Here is a 12,367-nt window from a genome sequence, read left to right as displayed (position 1 = left end):
CAGGGTTGTTAGCTAGTCTAGTAGTGGTTTGACCTTTTTTTTGTTAAGGGAAATGCGGGGGCGGGGCTGTGAAGTATTTAATGAAAAGAAGAGACTTTGCTTCATTTCCTTCAAGAAATATTTAATGCATTTAACTTCCTTCTGACTTCACTGTTTACAATCCCCCCTCCCCCATGTACTGCATATAAACCTGAAAATCCCCATAATAATCCATCCATCAGCTGAAGTGGGCTGTAGTGCACAAAAGCTTATGCCAGAAAAAATTTCTTGTCGTTAGGGTGCCACAAGACCCTTCGTTGTTTTTCTTTGAACTGATGTTCATGCAGAAGGTGGAGGCGTATGGGTGGGGCATATGAGAAGTGAGAGGATGTTTTTCGAATTTTGAATGTTTAATATGAGTTATAAGAGTTGGTGTCTGGCCTCTATAAGATAAATTTCCAAGTGGGGTATTTGATGCATCTTGCCTGTACTGCAAACACATATAAATGAATGCACAGGTGGCCATTTTACATGCTAGGGGGCTCATTATGAACATATTGAAACATATTTTTTAGCCTCAAATTATTTACTTTATTATATTTATGTTTTGCCTTTCCTCCATGAACTAAAGATCTCCCCATTTTATCCTCACAACAATCCCATGAGGTAGATTAAGCTAAGAGGTAGTGACTGGCCCAGATCATCAAGTGAAAAATGGGAGGCATTTTCTGGTCCTCCTCAGGCAAGAAAATGCCTTGGGCCAGCATTGGCTGTGTACGTGCATGTCCTGTTTGGCTGTTGTGTCTGAAGGAGGCAGTGAGTCAGTCTATGTCTCTTTCTTGAGTGTGTGTGTGCACGAGAGAGAGAGAGAGAGCGCGCTTCAATGTGTGTTTAAGTTTTCTGTGTCTGTATGCTGTAAAAGAGGAAACTTGTGTTTGTATTTGAGTTCTCTACCATGGAAAACATATTAGTCTTTTGCTTCAAGGAAAGCATGGGAGATGATTTACACAAAAATATGTATGGAAAATGTTTTTTGCATTATTACTGTACGTTGTTGACTCTGTGTGTGTGTGTGTATGTGTGTGTGTGTGCGCGCACGCACACATATGCCACGTGTGAGTTCAGTCCTGGGGGCAGAGTAGGGGGCCCACTACAGGTGGCTAGCCTCAAGGCCCATCAAGGCCTTGATCCAGCCCTGTCTCTGACTGATGAATCTCCCTTCTTAGACCAGTTCTATTTAACATAGTCCAACTGATTGCAACAAACTTAAAGCAGTTTTGGAAACTAGCCTCAGCATCTGTGTAAATAAATAATACTTACAGACCCAGCGGTCTCTGGGCTTTGTGAACAGTACTCTCCTGTTAAATAGGACCATCCTTCCTCAATTGTCTTTGTTTATCCAGCAGAAGTCACATTGACATGTGTGTAAATAAGTAATACTTACTGAGGGAGGTAATACAAAGTCAGCCCACGAAGGACCGTCTCCCAGCCACGCTAGAGAAGAAAGGGCATGCCCAGACCGCTTCTGCTTACCTGGAAGTGATGTCATAACAGTGTTGACACTACAGAACCAGTATAGTGAAGACAGGAAGCCTCCTTTATATTGAGTCAGACCATTGGCTCATCTAGCCCTACATTGTCTGTTTACTCTCCCTGGCAATGGCTTTTGAGGATCTTGGGCAGAGGTTCCTTCCCTATCACCTGTTCCCTAAGACTCTTAAACTGGAGATGGTAAGGATTGCATCACTTTGTGGAAAGCCTGAGGTCTACCACTGAGCTATGAGCCCTCCTCTGTAAAGCAGAGTGCTGGACTTGGATCAAGGAGATCTGGGTTCAAAGCCCAACTCAGACACACAAGTTTGCTGGTATCCTTGGGCCACTTACTATCTCTCCACCTGGCCTGCCTCACAGGATAGTGAGGGCAAAAGGGAGGGACAACGTATGCATCCGGAACCCTTTGGAGGAAGGATGTGATGAAAAATTAATAAATAAATACGCACTTTGAAAGGTATATGGGCCCTCTCCACCCCCACACACATTTCCAATAATGCTTTTCTCCTGGAGCACTTCTGAATTAGCTCTGCAACTGCGTCAGGAGAGCCAGACGGCGCAGCATCTTCAAGCTTATGACATGGAATCTTCAAGCTTATGTTACAGCAAAAGTAAGCAGAAGTCCAATGCGGTCCCTGCTTTCTGTTGCGAATGTGGGCGTGGACAGTGACCTAGCAAGTTGTCTCTTTCGGCCCATGGCTATATACTTTGTGCCGCTTTCTCCTGCTTCTTGCCATGATGAAGCAGCTGGAGGTACAAGCTTCCAAAAGTAGCAAAGCCGACAGCAGCCCACTAGGCCTAGCAAGAAAGGGAGACAGTGAGGGAGTGGCTGGTGGGCTTTTCTATGAATCTTATCTCCTATTTCATATCACATCCTAATGGACCACACAAAGTCCATGAGAGCCACTTTGATACAGTGGATAGAGTGTTAGATGTGGGAAATCCATATTTAAACCCAATGAGTAGGAAGTACAGTGCTGTTTTGTGGTGGATTTTTTGTGGTTTCTTCCTGTGCTTCTACTTTGTCATGAAATCTGGAGTGCGGACAGCTCTTGTGTGCAGATGCGTCCTCAACCTTCTTGCACAATTCCTTCCATGTGGCTGCACGGGTGTGAACCAGTTTGGAACATAGCCAGAGGGTCTTTTCAGCCTAAAATAAGCCTTATTGACTTCACAGAGGGATGACCATTCACTCCTGTTAACGTGGAAGATGGGCTTGGGGCTCAGCCACAGAACAGCCTCTCCGCATATGGAAAGGGAAGAGATATATGAATGAAATAAAGGATTGTTGGCACATTCCATGATGCTAAGTGCTTTTCTTAACAGTTGGGCTGGGCCAACTTACAGAATTCACTGTAAGAGACCACAAAGTATCCCAGGCTGCCTCAAACCCCACAATCTTCATACAGAAGCAGTGAAATAAAAGATGAATGTATGAAGTTGCCCTTTACCAAGTGAGACCACTAATCCATCTTGCCCAGTACTGTGTGCTCTGACTGGCAGCAGCTCTCTAAGGTCTCAGTCCTGCTCTCCGAGGTCCATTTTTAGCTTGAGCTGCCAGAGGTTGAACCTGACACTCTCTGTATGTTACTGAGGCATGGCCCCTCCACATGCTAAGACATGGAGCCAAAATCACCTTCCTCTCAGGCTGGTAGAATGAGCAGCGGTATTAGCCCTAAGCAACTTGTAGGAAGCCAGGCAAGCGGTGTGTGTGTGAAACGGGGGGGGGGGGTCACAAAATTGTCTCTTTAAGCTCATTCAGCATTAACACTGTAATAAGCTGTATAGTCAAGGCCTGCCTTCCTACAGATGAAAGAGGATAGACCTTGCTCTGCTTTGTAAATTTCCACTGGTCTGCGTTGTCTCTCTTGACTGTGAGTTTTTCCACAGTTGATGTCTCTTCTGTAAGTCCAAAAAAAGGCATAAAGATACTATCAGGCAGACACAGCTGCATACCATGCAGACACTTCAACCGAATCATGTCCCCGTTTTCAGCTGATACACGTTGAGGCGACTTTCTGTCGGCAGCAAAAGGAAAGCAATGTAAACAGTGCTGGCTGAACCTGAAGGCGTGTGTGTGTGCGTGCGCACTTGTGAGTCTCAGTAGAATATCCAAATTGTCTAATATTCTAAAAAAGACAATGGCAAACATCACTCCTGATTCCCTAAGCAATGGAATAACCCCCCAAATAAATGGGTTGCTGTTTGCAAAAGTTTGGGTTTATTGCTTTCAATTATTTTTGCACAAATTGAAACCATTTAAAGTAAATAGAAAATTACAGATTTTTCCAGGGTGGTTAAGTTTTCCCTTTCTGAACATGAATTCTTTGTATGCCGGCAGGTGTGAGCATGAGTATCTTATAAGCAGTGAACAAAGCCTGCATGTTTTCCTGGGATACATTGTGATGCATGTAAGAGAGATGTACAAGTGTAAACATACCAGGGAGCCTTAGCCAGTTAGGAAAGTCACATGGGTTTTGCAGACAAATGCGTCTCTTATTCATACTATACATTTGTAAAATGCACAATGAAAATATTCTAATTATATACCAAAAAAGTGTAACAAAGTACAACAGCTGTCATGGCCACTTTGCACACTATAGGAGTGTTCATGCGACACTTTTGTTGTTCGGTCGTTAAGTCGTGTCCTACTCTTCGTGACCCCATGGACCATAGCACGCCAGGTCTTCCTGTCCTCCGCTCTCTCCTGGAGTGTGCTCAAGTTCGTATTCATTGCATTGGTGATGCTATCTAGCCATCTCATCCTCTGCCGTCCTCTTCTCCTTTTGCCTTCAATCTTTCCCAGCATCAAGGTCTTTTCCAGTCATTCCACCTGACAACGGCACATTAAGCATTGGTGAGAAAGAGTCCTTATATACGTACAGCCCAATCCAGTTTACTAATTGGATGGAGAAGCGTTCAGAAACTTCAAGTGGTTCAGGATGTGGCAGTCAGGTTGTTAACTGAGACTTGCCAATTTGAACATATTACTCCAGAGCTTGAAGATCTCCACTGACTTCAGTTTTATTTCCACAATAACACATTGTGAAGTGTTAGCGTTGATGCATAAAGATCTAAATAGCCAGGGTACCTGAACAACCCTCTTCTTCAGTATGAGCCTGCCCATTGTCTGAGGTAGTGACCTGAGGCCCTGCTCCAGGTGCTCCCACCTATAGAGGTTAGATGGGTGGCTATCAGGGACAGGGCCTTCTCAGTTGTGGCACGCAGCTTGTGCAGTGCCCTCACCAAAGATATTCACTTGGTACTCACTTCTTTCTTTTCAGCAGCAAGTTAAATCTGGTATATTTAAACAAGGGTATGCTGATTTTCTGCCGCTGCTTTAAATCTACTGGCTCATTCTGCTGCTGTTTTATTTATTTAATTTCAGTCTAGCTTTTGTTTGATCTGTTTTGCATTTTATATCTGATTTATATCTTTAAATTTTTAGATTAGCTTCCTTGGAGGCTGATTTGCGGAAGGATGGCATAAAAATATTTTAAATTAATAAATACTAGTTAGCAGAAGAAGGAGATGGCAAACATGCAGGAGGTACTTTATGGAGGCTGTAATCTGATCTTTAATGTACTGCAGTAGCCTTTTGATTCTGAGTAGCATTAAACCCTCTGGAGCAATGCCAGATATGATCTTCTGTTGCTATCTTTGTGATCTTTTAGGTGCCTTTGTGGGAGAAACTGCACTAAAGTGGTGGTGAAGCTACAGCTGTTTCTGAACTGCATCTGTTCACGGGGACTTCCTGTGGTTTTGCATTCGACCACAGACTTGATGGCTCAGACAGTCTGGTAAACTTTGGACCTGTCTAGCTGCATACTCCTGTCCAAGCCACCAACTCAGACATCTGCTTTGCTTGAAGGCAGGGAGGGGGGACTCATTGTGGTTGATTAAGTAAATAATGTTAGCATTGCAAAGGCATGGCGGGGGGGGGGGACAGGTTTACACTGGACTATATCAGCGGTTCCCACAGCGATTCTGACACAGAAGTAGTTTCATTTCAGAAAGAAGGCTTTACCTTGATAACTAAAAATTGTTCAGATAATCTGTCATATGCTGCATATCCAGTTTAAAAATGGAGGAGTTCATTTTTGATGAAATCGTCCTAATGGTTAGAGCAATCAGACAATGAAACCAGCTATCTAGGGAGGTGGTGGGCTCTCCGTCACTGGAAGTATTCAAGTAAGGACTGAACAGTCATCTGTCAGGGATGCTTGAAACTGGATTCCTGGACTGAGCTGGGGTTGGATTTGCTGGCCTAAATGGCCCCTTCCACTGCTATGCTTCTATGATCCCCAGTTCGTTTTTGCAAACATATTGAGAGGGCTCAGAATGAGGGATCTGAGTCCATTTCATACATTTGCCAGGGCTGTCATCTTCATGTAGTAAAGAGAGGGAGTTCACCCTCTTCCCCGTCTCCCTGCAGGTAACAGGCCTAGTTCCCAGGGTGCAGTGGAGGATCTGTGATTGCATCTCCCACACTTTTATAGGGGTCCATGCTGCTGCAGGTGGCACAATTCGCATGGGCGTCCAGCCCATTCTCTCCCCCCCCCCCCCCCGGTACCATTTTTCCAACCCAGTCACAAACACACGACCTATGTATGGGGCACAACATATAGGTACTAAAGACTTCAGAAGTGATCCAGCTAGGTAAAAGGATATTGGTGACATGGGGCTCCAGAAGAAAAGCAGGGGTTCAGTCTCCCCCTACTTAAGTTCCCCCACTTGACCATGCATGCTTACAGGCATGAGCCAGTCAAAAGATAATTACTTTTTCTCACTTTGATTTACATGGGAGTGATAAGCAAATGCTTAAATATTTCCCACCAAAATCAGCTGAAGTGATTAAGCAAAGCTGGATCATGCCCTCTGTTATTTTTTTACACATGCACATGCACGCACACACACCAAAAAAGAAGTATGTTTTTTACATCTTCACTGGGTGATTGCTCAAAAGTTATTCTCACCTGCCACAGGCAACGAGTTGTCTATTAACAACCCTGCCATTAAAATTGTACATTCTAGTGCAGGGAAACAACGTGATGAAATCAACATTGGACAGATAAATGTAGTGCCACCTGCAACACACTCTTCATCTTTGAAAGACTGGTATTGCTGGAATTCTGCATCCCCAAAATGTAGTGGTTTTTAAGTCGTTCAGTCGTGTCCGACTCTTCGTGACCCCATGGACCATAGCACGCCAGGCCTTCCTGTCCTCCGCTCTTTCCCGGAGTATGCTCAAGTTCATATTCATTGCATCGGTGATGCTATCTAGCCATCTCATCCTCTGCCGTCCCCTTCTCCTTTTGCCTTCAATCTTTCCCAGCATCAGGGTCTTTTCCAGTGAGTCAAAATGTACTATTTGACCCCAAATAAGTTTTCCCTTGTTCAACTAACCTAGAGGAGAGATTTACCATGAAAGCACCAACTGTGCTTTGGATTAAAGGATCTTCAGACGTGCTGTGGTTGAACAAAAATAAAATTGGAAGACCATGTGTGTATGTTTCGGTTACCTTTTGCCTTTATCAGTTTATTCCACTGACAACAATTTATCCTTTCACGTCACAAAATGTCCCTGAGCAGTTTGCAAAAGTAGCACATCTCGCTTGAAGTACAGCAGCCTCTGTGGTAGATGATGACAGTTCCCCCTATGGATTTGCCCACCACGCAGATTTGCCCACCATAATAACTGACAACTAATGTGAATATATAAATAACAAATTATGTGCGTGTGTGTGTGTGTGTGTATATATATATATATATGACTACAGATCTTATCAATATATTTACAGTTATTATTATTTATCTGAAGAAGCAAATCATATGCGAAACAGGATTACACTGGATTCCTGTAACCGGGTTCCTGTACAGACTTTTTGAATGGACTTTAAGATCCTCTGAATAAACTATAATAATAGTTTGTATATACCTGTGATACAGATGCTTCTGTTATCTACCAGTATATGTACGATTGTATTCACATTGGTTTCATATGTATAATTATATTGTTCTAACAACAATCCTATTCTAAATAGATTACTAACACTCACTATGTTATTGTGTGTGTTTCCATACTGTTACAATATTATACTAGTCTCACCTGACCCACTTACAGTTGTGTGCTTGTGCGCTCATTTCCTATCACTTTCTACAACTGTGGCCCTTTTCTGTACTTCAGTCTTTGGGTTCTGCCTTCTATAACCTGATCTTATACAAGTTTAATCAGAAGTAGGTTTCACAGAATTCAGTGTGATGTAGTTCCAGGTAAGTTTACACAGGCACTGCAAAATTAAGGCTAAATTATACGCTACTTTAGCTGAGCTTCACTTTTTTTTTATCTCCACTACCTGGATTGGGCCCACCATATGTGGTTAGAGGAGGTGTGAACCTTCCCTCCAGCTGCTTCCCCCACCCCCCGCAAATTCTCTCACACACAGACACAAACACACACAGGCGTTAAAAAGAAGAAAAAACCCCCATTGGTGCCAATGGAGATTTTTTTTCTTTCTTTAGCTCCTGCACGTGGGGGGGGGGGAGATTTAGCAGGGGAGGTTTAAACGTCACCCATCCACTCACTCCCAGTGGTCCCGATCAACCACATGCTTACTTGGAAGTAAAAAAGAAAGCAAGGCTTGGCTTCACACTATGTATTGAATGTACCATGTAGTTTAACCTTTAGTGCGTCAAGTACTATAATCCATCCTCACAACGGCCATGGGAGGTGCAAGGTAACAGTCTCTGCCCACATGGTACAGATGCAGAACCTGCTGCTATTGAAAGAAAGTGGCTTTCTTAAGACCACCCTGTGAACTGGAATTTGAGTCCATGTTCTAACTCGGCCCACGGGGGCCATCCTGTCTCTCACAACCCATTATTAATGAGCAAAGAGGTACAAGGCCTTTACCAACATTGCTGTGCTTCTGTCACAGTGTGGCAGTTCGTACATAGCCTTACCCACATCCTTATAAATTACGGAGCGGGACGTGTTTTATCTTCGCTTGAAAAGATTGCTGAAATGTGGCTTTTATCTGAACTCCTGCCAAGCCCTTGATACAGGCAGAGTTTAGAAGTCAGTGTAAAAAAAATAAGGGGGGGGGGAGATGCTCATATTGTTGTTTTTTCCCTTTATGGGCATCCCAATATAAAATAATAGGCATAGCTCTTCTGAAGGATGCCAGAAAGCAAATAGCTGCCGCTTTCTACTAATCACAGGCTTGACTGTGTCACAGTAACTGCAAAATAAATATCAAGAAAGGACGTAGGAAGATGCAGCTGCTTCCAGACTCCAATGAGGAGCATAGTGGGAGGGCCGTTTTTGATGTGTTTCTTCTAAAGGGTTAACGTGAGCAGTGGGTGCTGAGCATTTTGCAATTGATGAATTTGGGACAATGCTTAGATGAGGAGGGAGGGAAAGACACAGGCTGAGCAGAACGGAAGGAATGCAAGAGACCCAAAGCCAGTCTCCGTCCCTTCTCCCCCTCTCTCATAAACGTTTATGGGAAAGTGCGTAGGGCAACATAATTGCCTCGCTCCCACCAGAATGTGCATTCTGACACACAACATAAGAACCTCCGCATGAACCTTTTGCAAAGAAGCCTCTGGTTTAGCCATCCACAACCTGATATTCTCCAGATGTGTTAGATGGAAGTTGTAGTCCAGCGCATCTAGAGACCACCAGGTTGGGGAAGTCTGCTCTAGTTGTTTGCTCTGTCTGAGGAGTCTGTTCCTTCCACCCACTCATTCTTACACCAGACGTTGCTTCTCAAAATAAATTATTCAATTTCTCCGTCTCTCTCAGGCTTTCATGCATTCTCTCCTTACACTTCCCTTTCTTTTTTCCAGAAATTTCCAGAACTGAAGTTCAAGTATGTGGAGGAGGAGCAACCGGAGGAGTTTTTTATCCCCTATGTCTGGTCCCTGGTGTACAACTCTGCTGTGGCACTTTACTGGTGCCCGCAAGATGTCCAGCTCTTCACTATGGATTCTGGTTGAAAGGCCAAGCAAGTCCAAAGCCTGTGTGTCGATGTGACCACCCCCTCTCCCAGAATGCCTCCCTTCAACCTGAAGCCTATTAAGAAGGAAGTTTATTACTATTGTACAACCCCACTGTGGTTTTCAGGGGGCATGCTAGAAAATTGTGGGGACTATGACAAGATTGTATGCTAATTTTTATTTATATATTTGTAAAACCAGGATATTTTTCATTGGCAATGGGGCGTTAAGCACGAAGTGAGATGTTAGCCGTGACCAGCTTTTTAAAAATAAAGATAAAAATAGGTGAATGCAAGAAAATATATTTTGATTTGGGAAGTTAGCATTTGTAAGTTGATTTCCTTCAAGCTTCTTGTGGGCTTAGTTGTGCTTCACCACTTTTTTTTGCTATGGGCTTCTTATTTGATCATTGCAACAGTCTTTCCCCTTTTAATACTGTATGCAACTGAAATGTTGTCTGAATTAATGCAGTTTAAAATACCTTATCGCATTAATTATATTTCATATTGAGGCAGGAAGGATAAATCCTTGATTTTGATAAGTTTGACCATCCTGTGAGGGAAGATTTTCAACCAGAATACATGATTTTGATGAGGCACTAAAATGTTTCTTTCTGGCTACTAATATTTATGAAAGTATTATAACAAAATTAAGAGTAGCCCATCAGGAAGACCTTCTACACAAGATCATCCATCTCAGTCAGGCTTGTGCAGGAGATGCTCCTGGTGGATCATGCCCATTTGTTTCCAGCGTGTGTGTTATTTCAGATGCCTATTGCACATGTTTTCTTGGACTCTTTAAAATAGTGAAGAAAAGAACTATTGCGATAGTGATCCAAATCCTTTCCAAACAGAAATGCACATACTATGATTTAAGGAAAACAGGTGTTGCCAGAGAAATGCAAGCAGAGATGCATACATACCTCTGAATGTTTAAAAATGAATATCCTACATTATGGGTTTTCATCCTTCCAGGTTTAAAGGGAATTGGCAAAATATTGTATCAGCAAGTTGGGGGGGGGTGTTTAATGTAGTATCTTTTCACATGGAATGTGGGCTTGTGGTTACCTTCAGATGCACAGTACTGCATGGCACACTGTGGAGGAAAAGGAACTGATAAGATATACTAGTTTATTGCCTTGCCCAGTATGGTCTATTACAGAACAAATACGGCACCCTTTCTTTCATTGAGGAAGGAAAGAAACTCTTTCCAACACTCTTCTGAATGGCTTTATGTGGGATATTTTGCTTTATTCTATTTTTTACCTCACAAATGTTAGAACTGTGTTTTTCCTTCTGTCTTTTTATAAGCAAGGTCATGTAAGGTATTCTGCACAATTGGAACTTAAAAGCCCCTTCATATTTATTTAAAACTGCAAATGCAGAGACACGTGCATAGCAGAATTGCTCATAGGATTTTGCACAGAGACAGATTTGGGGGAAGTGGCAATACAAAGACTGACTCGTCAGCATTTTCAGCGTAACATATTTAAAAATGGGAAGGTGACTGAAAATCGGAGTAACGTTTTGTGCGGTGTTTGGGTTCGTTTTTCTTTGATATCTTGGTCAAAAGAGGGGAAACTCTTTGTAGTGTTTTCTGCAACCCTTTCCTTTAAATAAAAGACTGTTGACTGCACACATCGGAAAAGTCGGTGTTTTAAAGGTGCACTTCGAAGTGCAAATTCTGAGGATTGTCTGGAATAGTGGAATGTTTTAGTTAAATGAACTTCAGCGAAATAGCTCATGTTATAAGTAGCTGAATGCTCTTTAATCTACTGGATTCCTCATTGATTGAAAGCAGTCAGGACCGCATTGCCCTGCACATTCCTAGCAGGTCACCTGGGGCTTAAGACTGGGAGGAATGTCTTTCAATCATACAATCAAAGGCCAGTCAAGAGAGCAGCCCATGCATTTCAGACTGGCCCATCCTAATGACACATAGAGTTGTTGAAACGCAAGAGAAGTGTTTGCTCTCACTTGAGCTTTCCCTGTGCCTTTTAATTATGAGTCAGCAAGCTTAGAACTGGAGAAGCCTTGGTCTACTGCTGAAACAGCAGAATAGGCCCAAGACAGGAGATGGTTTATACTCAACTTAGTCCTGGTATGGTTGACTCTGTCAGGCACAATGAAGGTCTATTGAGGTCCTGGAGACTACAGTCTGGTACATTCCTGAATACTCCTTTCTGGTCTCCAGATCTATCAAGTGCCATCTTTGGGGATACTTTTCAGTACTTTGTGTGAAAAATTTACCATGTAGTAATAAAATGGGGAGATGACGACACCATGGATTGCAGTGATTTGTATTCTCTCTCGTTATTCCTTACTATCTATAACATTCATCTCATGCAGTTGCATTTTCTTTGTAAGCTATGCTCTGCCTTTACTTTTGTTTTATTCTCTGACAGTGGTGCATCTTGAAAATGGAGCTGGCTGTACCGTTAGACAAGGTGAAGCAACCCACCTCAGAGGGAAGGTTCTGAGGTACCATAAAATGGCAGCAAATCGCCATTTGTTTACTTTTTAAAGTGTGTGTGCTATTCTTCTGTAAAGTGTCCAAAGCAGCTAGAGCAACAACAAAAGATGAAAAGAATAAAGACATTCATACAGTAGCAATAGAACACCAGCAGTGATACAAGAGCAATCTACAGAAGAATGAGGCCGTCTTCTGTCACAGCAGTAGAAAAATCCCACTCAGCGATCAGCCTCCCACAAAGGCCTTCCAAAAGATCCACATCTTTACCAGGCAATAGAACACCCACACAGATGGGGCCAGGCAAGCTTCCATAAGTGATGGTACAATGGTACCATGAGTGAAAATGGCTTATCTCTCATACCCA

General features: G+C 42.9%; 1 protein-coding gene across 5 annotated transcripts in view; it reads left to right on the top strand.

Moving 5' to 3' along the window:
- DYM (dymeclin) overlaps positions 1–12,048 on the top strand; it is a 270,157-nt gene extending 258,109 nt beyond the window's left edge. For 3 of the 5 annotated variants that reach the window (XM_084832889.1, XM_084832886.1, XM_084832887.1), the window contains exon 18: positions 9,382–11,826. In XM_084832889.1, the coding sequence (XP_084689015.1) occupies positions 9,382–9,531 (150 nt within the window). In that variant the 3' untranslated portion in view covers positions 9,532–11,826. Of the gene's footprint in view, positions 1–9,381 lie in introns of all 5 variants that reach the window. The other 2 variants (XM_084832890.1, XM_084832891.1) reach the window with 2 other exon arrangements.
- Positions 12,049–12,367: the final 319 nt, after the last annotated feature.

Source organism: Heloderma suspectum, chromosome 2, assembly GCF_057233095.1.
Source record: "Heloderma suspectum isolate Gila_16-S chromosome 2, 16-S_ref, whole genome shotgun sequence".
Taxonomy (NCBI): domain Eukaryota; kingdom Metazoa; phylum Chordata; class Lepidosauria; order Squamata; family Helodermatidae; genus Heloderma; species Heloderma suspectum.
The sequence above is the reverse complement of the archived record's forward strand: the minus strand, read 5'-3'. Positions and strand labels throughout refer to the sequence as shown.